Source organism: Lipophrys pholis (assembly GCF_963383615.2).
Source record: "Lipophrys pholis genome assembly, chromosome: 6".
Lineage (NCBI taxonomy): Eukaryota > Metazoa > Chordata > Actinopteri > Blenniiformes > Blenniidae > Lipophrys > Lipophrys pholis.
The window spans coordinates 1,090,203-1,100,698 of record NC_137629.1 but is presented as its reverse complement, the minus strand read 5'-3'; the positions used below and the strand labels follow the sequence as shown (position 1 = coordinate 1,100,698).

General features: G+C 46.6%; 1 protein-coding gene across 2 annotated transcripts; it reads right to left on the bottom strand.

Moving 5' to 3' along the window:
• Positions 1–409: 409 nt before the first annotated feature.
• Positions 410–9,674, bottom strand: pcgf1 (polycomb group ring finger 1). 2 transcript variants are annotated; one of them, XM_080465957.1, is made up of 9 exons: positions 9,578–9,674; positions 6,246–6,351; positions 6,011–6,163; positions 5,824–5,895; positions 4,286–4,391; positions 4,169–4,211; positions 1,541–1,627; positions 669–749; positions 410–574 (listed from the first exon to the last, which is right to left on the bottom strand). In XM_080465957.1, exons 1-9 carry the CDS (start codon positions 9,662–9,664, stop codon positions 524–526), a joined length of 786 nt encoding a protein of 261 aa, XP_080322083.1. In that variant the 5' UTR covers positions 9,665–9,674; the 3' UTR covers positions 410–523. The 2 variants fall into 2 exon arrangements, with proteins under 2 accessions (XP_080322083.1, XP_080322084.1); XM_080465958.1 differs by having other exon boundaries at positions 1,541–1,624.
• Between the last annotated feature and the right edge of the window lie 822 nt (positions 9,675–10,496).

Here is a 10,496-nt window from a genome sequence, read left to right as displayed (position 1 = left end):
GTCCTCTGGACAGAGTCTGTCCCTTATGGAGGACAGAGTCTGTCCCTTATGGAGGACAGAGTCTGTCCCTTATGGAGGACAGAGTCTGTCCCTTATGGAGGACAGAGTCTGTCCCTTATGGAGGACAGGATGAAGACTCTCTGCTGGAGGAACTTTAATGATTGTTGCTAATAAAATGAATTAAGTTTCTTGGTGTGGACGTCTTTGTGGCACGAGCTTGTGGAGACACTTCATTCGCCGTAACATCCGTCCAGGAAACTGGAGGTTAAGAAGGAAATCCTCCCAGAACCCAGAAGAATCCCTTCACCAGCAGAACCAGAACAAGATGATTGACCTGGAGACTTTAAAACCAGTTTTCCTTCACATGTGAAGCAGGAGGAAACACTCAATCACACAAACTGTGATTTTTACCATTTTAAATTTATTTCAAAAATACAAAACAAGGAAAATAAGTATATGTACACAAACACTAATAAAATAGAATATGTATGGTACAAAATATGTACAGGCAGCTGAACCGGTCCTATCTGCTGCGCTTGTCCTTGACGGTGTAGTGAAGAACTAACGGCTGAGCCTGAGGAGGAGAGACACTCGGTCAACAATCTCATCAATTCCTTCTCAGCAGGTCAGACTGACGGTTACAGGGAAAGAAAGTTTCTCTGGAGTACCTTCCCAAACCAGTGTGAGAGCCATAGCCGCTTCATGGTCATGTGATCTGGTAGAGACTCGTTATTGAACAACATCTGGACCTGAACAGAACAGAATAGAATAGAATAGACACAAACTCAATGTTTACCATCAGACGTTTCATCTTTTTATTTACCTTCCAGGAACAAAATGTGATTTTCCTGATCAAGCTCAGATCGTCTCATTACTTCATTCTAACAGTAACTATGACAGAATGTGTATTTGTGTGCTGTTGAATTACAATAGTTTATTAGGAGGGTACTTTATATTCAAAATGCTACAAAACCTCTTTATATACATAAATATTTTATATTTTATATCGAAGAAAAATCTTCTAAAAAGATTTTGGTAAAAGAAGAAATCCCCAAATTTAAAAAAATCAAACCTTCACTGACACTAAATTATGTTTTTGTTTCATGTTGGCCTTTATTTTGAAGGTCGTGTAAAAACGAGATGACCCATTATGACTGAAGTTACTGGGATTGTAGGATTCCAGTCAAACAGCAGCTCTGATCACAGCCGGGAACATCATGTCATTCATCAAACAGAGAAAACTAATCACATGAACTAAACAGGTCATGGAGAGGAAGAAAGGAGAAAAGAGGAGAAACAGGAGGAGAAAAGAGGAGGAAGAAAGGAGAGCAGAGGAGAAACAGGAGGAGAAAAGAGGAGGAGAAAAGAGGAGGAGAAACAGGAGGAGAAACAGGAGGAGAAAAGAGGAGGAGAAACAAAAGGAGAGCAGAGGAGATACGAACAAAAACCGGAGGAGAAAAGAGGAGAAACGAGAACTAGTTCTTCTGCCCCGACCCGGTTCTAGTGACCCGGTTCTAGTGACCCGGTTCAAGTGACTGACCTGATGTTTCTCCACGTTGAGCCGATGGCACAGAACCTTCCGGAGGTGTCTGACTTCGGCTCGGACCGAACAACGAACGAACTTCTGCTGCGGAGACAAAGGAAGGTGGAGGTTTAAACCAATCGAGGGACTCGCTGACGACTCGACTCGTCTCCTTGACGACTCGACTCGTCTCCCTGACGACTTGTCTCCCTGACGACTCGACTCGACGACGACTCGACTCGACGACGACTCGACTCGACGACGACTCGACTCGTCTCCCTGACGACTTGTCTCCCTGACGACTCGACTCGACTCGCTGACGACTCGACTCGACGACGACTCGACTCGACTCCCTGACGACTCGACTCGTCTCCCTGACGACTCGACTCGTGGACAACAATCCAGGAAAGAGAGTTTACTGGCTGGACTCTTGGGTCCAGGACCGTGTCACAGGTTTGTTCTTCCCAGCAGCTCAGGACGTCGGACTGAACCTGATTGTAACGTGAGCCTGTGGCGCCGAGGCGAAGCTCCGTCCGGACTCTTCTCAGAGCCGCTCTGCAGTTTATAAATGTCTCTTTAGTTTTGCTGTAAAAGTGGAGGCATCTTAGATTTTCCGTCCTAAAACATGTGGATGTTGCTGGCGTCCTGCCAGGACGGTCCTGAAACTAAACGGTGTGTGAACCCAGGAGGAGGCGGCAGTAAATCACCAGGTCACCTTTAGATTTACAGGAAAGAAAGATTTCCAGTCCCAGCTGACTGACTACACCTCCGACTCATGAAGGCAGGATTTCTCCTGACAGGTGGATTCACACCTGAGTGAGAACAGCCTCTGACATCACACCCTGCCGCTCTTCATCAGAACCACGAGGAGGTTCTGATGGCCGAGACTTTGAGTTCACACTGAGGTCAGAGACTCAAAGACTCAGATTGAAAAGTGAATCAATAAAAACCACTTGAGGTTTGTATTGTGGTCAGAAGAAGAAGAAGCAGTGACGCTCGTCTCTGTTAAATACTAGAAACTAAAAAGATTCCATGTGCTGCGGTACAGCTGTAGAAACCACGTGGTATCTGTTGAACACCGGCGCCCTCTGCTGGAGGAATTCACTCATTACAACAGACACGCACAGAGCTGAAGTGAGGAACAAATACTGTGTGTGATTCTAACGATAAAGATGTAAAGAGATAGGATTCAAAACGTTAAACTTCTTCCTCCCCACTCACATTGTAAACCTGGAGTCGGTCATGTGATCTCTGGACCATTCATTAGGTCGATTGTCTTTGTGTTTCTTGTTTCTTTTCTATTTAACCCTTGTTTGGTGTTCGTGTTTTTGTTCCTCAGCCAGTGTTCATGGGTCTGCTGGACCCGCTGCATTTTGCAGTATGTAAATCAACAGATAAAGTAGTTTTACCTTAAAATACTCAACAGATGATTACTTTATCCCAATTATAAGCAATATAAACAACAAATCTAGTTATTACTTGCCCTTTACTTTTATAAGAAGAAATGCTTCTCGTTTTGGTTTTGATGAAATGCAAAAATAAAGAAAATCAGTTGTAATCAGGAAAAAAATATGTTTATAACCAACAAATGTGTAAATGAAGAAAGATGTATCATTGCTACTGATGTTGAGTTTGACTCAGGAAAGGTGGAAGGGGGGGGGGGGGGGGACACTGGAGGGGGGGGGGGGGGGGGGGGGGACTAGAGGGAGAGCCACACAACTGAAGGACAAGGACGGGGAAGCTCCATGGGGGGGGCAAAGAGGCAGGGGCGCTACAGGTAGGAGAACCAGGGACCGGGAATCCAGAGGTTGGGGTTGAGGAGTACGTTCTGTAGCAGGTGAGGCACCAGCAATCTCCTCCTGAATACTCCTCTTGGTTTCTGCACAAGTAGAGTTCTTGGAAGAGGTTTTCTCTGGATTTGAGGCCTGGCCACACCTTCCCCAGTTCCTTGAGAACGAGGCATCACTCTGGGTTCAGTACCATCCAGACGACAAAACATTTAACAACATCCAGTATGTCAAAGAAGATTGGGTTTGATGCTACGGGCCACACCTTCTCCTGTCCCTGTGTAGGGTACTCAGGAGTTTCCCTGTAGAACCTTGTAGGTTCCAAGGAGGAAGTTTACAGAATTAATTAACAGAATGTTTTTTTTCTTTTGAAAAAAATGAAAACGGGTCCCACAGACCCGAACCCCATCCAAGGGTTAAACACCATCCAAGGGTTGAATTTTTAAATGTTCGTAAATAAATAAATAAATAAATAAATAGCATTTCAGGTTATTTTTTCATATATATGGAATTTACCTCACAAATGTGTACAATTAACTTTTTGAACGAGTTTCTCCTTGGTACGCTCCGCCTCTGAATTAATATTCAAATATTTAATCTGGGTTTGGTTAAATCTTTGAAACCAAAAAGACAAAGAACTTTTCTTCATCTAATTCTACGTTTGTGAAGCAAAAGTGTTTTTACTTTGTCGGAGTAAAGTGTGACTCTACTTTACCAGAATACTTAATAACATTTTAATAACACGTTTTTGCACTTCTGCTTCTTTTAATATTGATTTTCTAAAGTTAAACTCGTCATTTTAACCCGACGGCGGCGAAGGTTGTAGCAGGTACAGGACAGAAAAGCTGAATTCACTCACCTGAAGAGTGAGTTTCGTTTTATCTTTCCCAGCGAGAGACGAGCTGCAAAGACAAAGTAAAACTCTTAAAACATGAAGTGATGGAGAGAAACTGGTTCAAGCTGAAGAGCTTCTTACCTCAACCTCTCTAAACACAGAGAAACCTGCTCGTCGTATCTGTAGAAGTGAGCTTTGGAATGGTCGAAGCTCGTGTACGGTAAACCGGCCGCATCTGGAACTCCGTCTGGAGGTAGAGGAGGGGAGAGAGAGAGAGAGAATAGACGGAGGAGAGAGGAGAGAGAGGAGAGAGAGGAGAGACGGAGGAGAGAGAGGAGAGACGGAGGAGAGAGAGAGAGAGAATAGACGGAGGAGAGAGAGGAGAGACGGAGGAGAGACAGAGGGGAGAGAGAGAGAGAATAGACGGAGGAGAGAGAATAGACGGAGGAGAGAGGAGAGACGGAGGGGAGAGAGAGAGAATAGACGGAGGAGAGAGGAGCGAGAGGAGAGAGAGGGGAGACGGAGGAGAGAGAGGAGAGACGGAGGAGAGAGAGGAGAGACGGAGGGGGAGAGAGAGAGAGAATAGACGGAGGAGAGAGATGAGACGGAGGGGAGAGAGAGAGAGAATAGACGGAGGAGAGAGAGAATAGACGGAGGAGAGAGATGAGAGACGGAGGGGAGAGAGAGACAGAGGAGAGAGAGGAGAGAGAGGAGAGACGGAGGGGAGAGAGAGAGAGAGACGGAGGAGAGAGAGGAGAGACGGAGGAGAGACGGAGGGGAGAGAGGAGAGACGGAGGGGAGAGAGGAGAGACGGAGGAGAGAGAGAATAGACGGAGGAGAGAGAGAATAGACGGAGGAGAGAGAGGAGAGAGGGAGGAGAGAGAGGAGAGAGGAGAGACGGAGGAGAGAGAGAATAGACGGAGGAGAGAGAGGAGAGACGGAGGAGAGACGGAGGAGAGAGAGGAGAGAGGAGACGGAGGAGAGAGAGAGAGAGAGAGAATAGACGGAGGAGAGAGAGGAGAGACGGAGGAGAGAGGAGAGACGGAGGAGAGAGAGAGAGAGAGAGAGAATAGACGGAGGAGAAAGAGGAGAGACGGAGGAGAGAGAGGAGAGAGAGGAGAGAGAGGAGAGAGAGGAGAGGTTTTACTTTCTACACGATTCCTGGTTTCGGTCTGGTCGTCTTGCGAGACGCTGCAGTTCCAGTCGGAGCCACTAGAAGCTGCTAACGAGTGAAAACAGGACAGACTGTGTGACCCTGATCTGAGCTTCCTGTCTGGTCAGTCTGCAGCCCTTTGTTCGTCACTGACCTCCTCCAGTCCACAAGATGGACGACACCGACCCTCCGACTGCGCTTCTCTCCCTGGAAACTAAACTCATCATACTTTATTGATCCTGGGGGGAAGTTGCTTTTTCCACACTGACCCATGGCGTTTCCAGGACGAGGAGCTGCGGCCGCATTAAGGCGCTCTGGGGGTCAAAGGTCACAGTGGTGACCTGGAGCCTCCAGGCCGCCACCGCACCAGAACACTGGACACACCTTCAACTCCTCATGAGGTTTACAGGCTTTTATGTATTTTTAACTGGAGCGTGTCGGCCATGACAGGGCAGTGTGACAGCAGGAACAACAGGACGTCTCATATTCAGACATTAACCCTCCTGGTGAGAAGAAATAAACTCACCGTCTCCAGCTGGTTGGATGACTCGCTCTAAACCCCGAGACTGATAAAACTCCTTTATTCTCTTGTCTTCACCTGAACAAACACATTCAGAGATTCAACAGGTGGTTCAGGACTGAGACATTCATTTCTGCTGATATTCCGGCTTCACGTCAGTCTCTGATGTGGTTGCGGGTTCTGATGAACGTACTCTCTTGCAGTCCAGGAACCAGCTTGTACACGATGTCCTGCATCACTCGGTCCAGCTTGAGGTTGAGTAGAGGCTGCGTCTCGTGGATTTTGATGTTGCACATGGGACAGTACTTGCTCGTTTGCAGGTATTTCACAATGCAACTTTTACAGACTGCAGAAGAAGAAAGAGACATTTTGTTGAGGATGAACATCCAGTCAGACTGAAGCTACACAGACTTTCAGGAGAAACTCACAGGTGTGTAAACACTCTGTAATGGTCGTGGCGTCGATGAAGTATCCTGCACAAAGGTAGCAGACGATGTGTTCGTTCAGGTCCTTGATCTTCAGCTTCACCTCCTCCTGTGGAGAACAAGTCAGATCCTGAGCAGGAAGTAGAACCAGGTTAGAACTCAGTTCCACCGCAGTACGAGGCGGAGCGGTAAGGCAGAGTGCGCCCATACCCAACTCTGTTACCAGTCCCCCCACAGGGGGATCGCTAAAATGTAGGCGGGGCTGTGAAGGACTCAGGTATGTGAAGGACTCAGGTATGTGAAGGACTCAGGTATGTGAAGGACTCAGGTATGTGAAGGACTCAGGTATGTGAAGGACTCAGGTATGTGAAGGACTCAGGTATGTGAAGGACTCAGGTATGTGACATCATTACAGAACAGTAGTCGCAGGACCAACGTAGAAGACGCAGCCGTGAGCCTCCGTTCTCTGTGACACAGTGAAACAGCAGCAGCAGCCAGCTCCTGCTGAGGCTCTGCCCCTCCTGTTACTGAGAGGAGCGTCTGCACCTCGTATGAACACCAGGGGGCAGTGGCGCGCCGCCATTCAATAGCATTTCTTGAGGGCAAATCGGTGTATGTAAACAACAACAGAGTGTTTATACGACTGATAAAATATTTAAATATCGCTGCTTGTCCAGAGTGACGATCGTCACCGACCAATCAGCAGACGGCTGCGTTGTAGCTCCACCTTCTGGAACCGTACCATAGTGCCGCGTACCTCAATGGAGCGGCGACGAAAAACCGTAACCGTTATCTTTTCTTTTTTTTGGGCACCGTCCATAACTGATGTCAGTGGAGACGCAGGAAACCCCGTCCTGATGTCTTCCATCCCGGTGTCACATAGAATTCTGACCCCATGGAAACCTGACCCCCGGAATAATGAGTCGCCCCACAGAGTTTTAACCTCTAATATGAAACTTTACCTTTAACTAATAAGAATGTTCTAATGTACATATTTAAGATAAATATTACTTGCCGCTTGTCATATGCCATTGCTTTTGTGTATTATTTGACCTCTTCTTTCATATACACAATTTCAAAATAAGACACCACTAAATCCTATCACATGCACAGAAATGAAGATTACAAGTCTGTGTATACAAAATCCATTTTCTAAGTATGTATGTAAGGTGGTAAAATACTATGTAATACAGCGTGTGTTTTTCCCTGTTCCATGTGTTTGTAAATACATTTTCATTTATGCTTTTTATTTATGTATGTTTGCACACAGTGTTTGTACATTTTTAATGACTTAATGGGAGTGGGTCCCTTCTCCATGGGGCGGGTGAGAATTCTATAAGAGAAAAGTGGCACCGGCACGAACAACAAGGTGAAAAGTGATGATTGTTTTTCCAGAGCGACACTTGATGCTCCGAGACGAGCAGAGAGAGAATCTGCTCCAGATTCTAGAAGCAGACATTCCCGTCACTTCATACTCATACAAACACGCTGAATCTTCAGCTGTGGCTTCACTGAAGCCTCGAGTCAGAGTCACGTTCTCCTGGTGGAGGCAGAATCTGAACCACCGGTGTTATGATGAGTCTGGCCTGGCAGCTAGCTGCCCCCCCCCCCTGGATATTATTAAACTGTCATGTGTGTAAATGTCAAAGTGATAAATTCAAAGGGACTCAATATAAAACGTGTTGGATGTCATCAGAATCTGCAGGAAATGAAGCGATGAGGTCCAGAACCTCTGAACAGGACCGACTGACACCAGGATGACCTCTGACCTTTCACCCCAGAGGAGCACAAACAAACATCCACATCAAACTGGAAGATAAATGTGAAGATGCGAGGCTGAACAGAGAAGCGACCCGTCACAGCTGGGTTCTGGTTCTGACCCAGATTCAGTTACAACAGGAAATACAACTAGTGTGAAACACGGAGCGACGAGGAGACGGCAGCGCCGACAACACGGTGGTACTGGACTGACACCAGGTAACAGAGTGGTACCGGAACCGGCCCAGTTCACTTTGTTACACCAGAGACAAACAGTGACACCAGAGTGATAGACCAACAGCAGAAACACACGGTGGTACCGGACAGTACCGGAACCGGAGTAGTGCCAACAGAGCCACACCGGAACGATATCAGCGTGGTACCAGACCAGTTCACTTCATTACACAACAGACACAAATACACCAGAGTGGTACCGGTGTACCGGTGTTGTGACAAAAAGTGATTCGCGTTCCTGATTTAAGTGTTAATGAGTTTGACTTGTCTGTTTGCACTTTTTAAACCAAACTGCTATTGTGATGATTTATCAATGGGTTCCATGTAAAATAAAGAAACTATAGCTGTGGTATCGCGGATATTATGATTATAAATCAGTGATATGTTAGTATGTTTTTACATTATGGCTGTAAATCCTGACAAAAGCCGCTCCAGTGGACGGGAATCACTTTTTGGCATAACACCGGAACCGGAGTGGTTAACAGATGGCAGCACCGACACTTCAGCACCACAGAGAGAAACACGGCGGAACCGGAGAGGTACCGGAACCGGAGTGATGAACAAGCAGACTGCAGCGCGGACACTTTATTACTCCACAGCGAGAAACACGGCGGAACCGGAGTTCTACCGGACTGATACCGCAGCGGTACCGGGACGCTTTATGTCCAGCACGGTCCAACTTGGTGCAAAGTTCGAGTAAACCGCATGAAAAGTGTGTTTGTGTGCGTTGAGAGGAGAGAAACAGGGAGTTTATTTGAGGGGTGAACACGCCGCTCCGCAGAACAACACGGAGCTGCACCGGTGTTTCAGATCAGCTGGTCTCCGTGTTCACTGGTGACCCACTTCCTATGTTGTCTCGCGTTACTGCTGCTGACAGCAGATGTTAAAAACCTACTAAATCCAGAGTTGTCCTGATAAACAGTTTCACCACATTCACATGTGTCAGACAGTAACTGTAACGCAGCTGTATGTGCTCATGTTACAGTTACTGAAAAGATAACGTCCGAGTCTTGATGCGTCACGGGGGGGGGGGGGGGGGGGCTGCAACACAGGTCACAATTTAACAGCAGTCAGCGTGCAGGTGGTCCCCACTGCATGCAGCTGGATCAACCTGTGACCACTGCTAGTGGACAGGTAGCAGGTAGGGACGCTAGAGGAAGACGGTCACTGGTCAACAGGGAGACCAGTCAATCCGAAACACCGCTCTCCGCGCATGCCCAGTGCCTCTCTCCTCTCTCCACCATCTCCCGCGAACAGCAGTCGTTAACGCGGCTCCGCCGCACCCGGACCCGGTCTGGCGCTCCCGCACCGCCCGCCCGAGCTCCCGCACCGCGGACACTCACCTCGTTCCGCAGCGGGTCCAGCTTGTAGACGGACTGGAGCTGGTTTCGGAGCCGCATCGCTATAGCCATCGGACCCTGCTCCGCCATCTTTGGAATGGTGCTCATTTCCGGGTAAACCGGATGTGGTATTTCTGAAGCGATGGCGGGAAGTTATAAAAGTAATATTAAAAATAATGTTATTTTGCGTACCAAAAATATATTTTATCCTATTAGTGTTTTTAATTTCAAAATAAGAGGCATTTATAAGCCATCATTTTAAGAAAGGAAACTGCCCAATCTGAAGTTTTTAACCAACTAATCAACTAACCAACTAACTAATCATAATCCTCTTGGGGAAATTCCTTTCTTCTGCATTGACCCATCCTCGGCGATGTGGTGGGCAGCCCCATTATGGCGCTCCAGGGAGCTGTGGGGGTTAAAGGTCATGCTCAGAAACCCACATTTAAACTTCTGATAATAAGTCCATTTCTATATCCTCTCGGCGACCACTGCCCCCAAACCAATGGATGTTTGTGTTTCATTGTCTTGCTCAAGGACACTTTGACATGTGGACAAGGTTGAGAGCCACAGCCACCCCAAAGTTAAATTAGCTAAACTCTAAATGGATACTAATAAAAGAAAATATACGGTCAATGTTTGTTTTTATATTTCAGATTTTCACCTGAATAAAAATGATAAACATCAAATGTAGACAGAGAACCACTGGATACAAAATGATTTATTTAAAGGAGTATTTTTACTGAAAGTAAATGCTAATCTAGAAATTACTGGGAGTAACTCCAATAAACTTTAATATCCAGTATTTAGATTAATCTGATTTAGATTTTTTAAGAACATACTTGGAACTCCTTCAGACACTATTCTTCAGACAGACACAAGCTATTGAGAACGAGGGATGATGTAGAAATAACTTTCATGT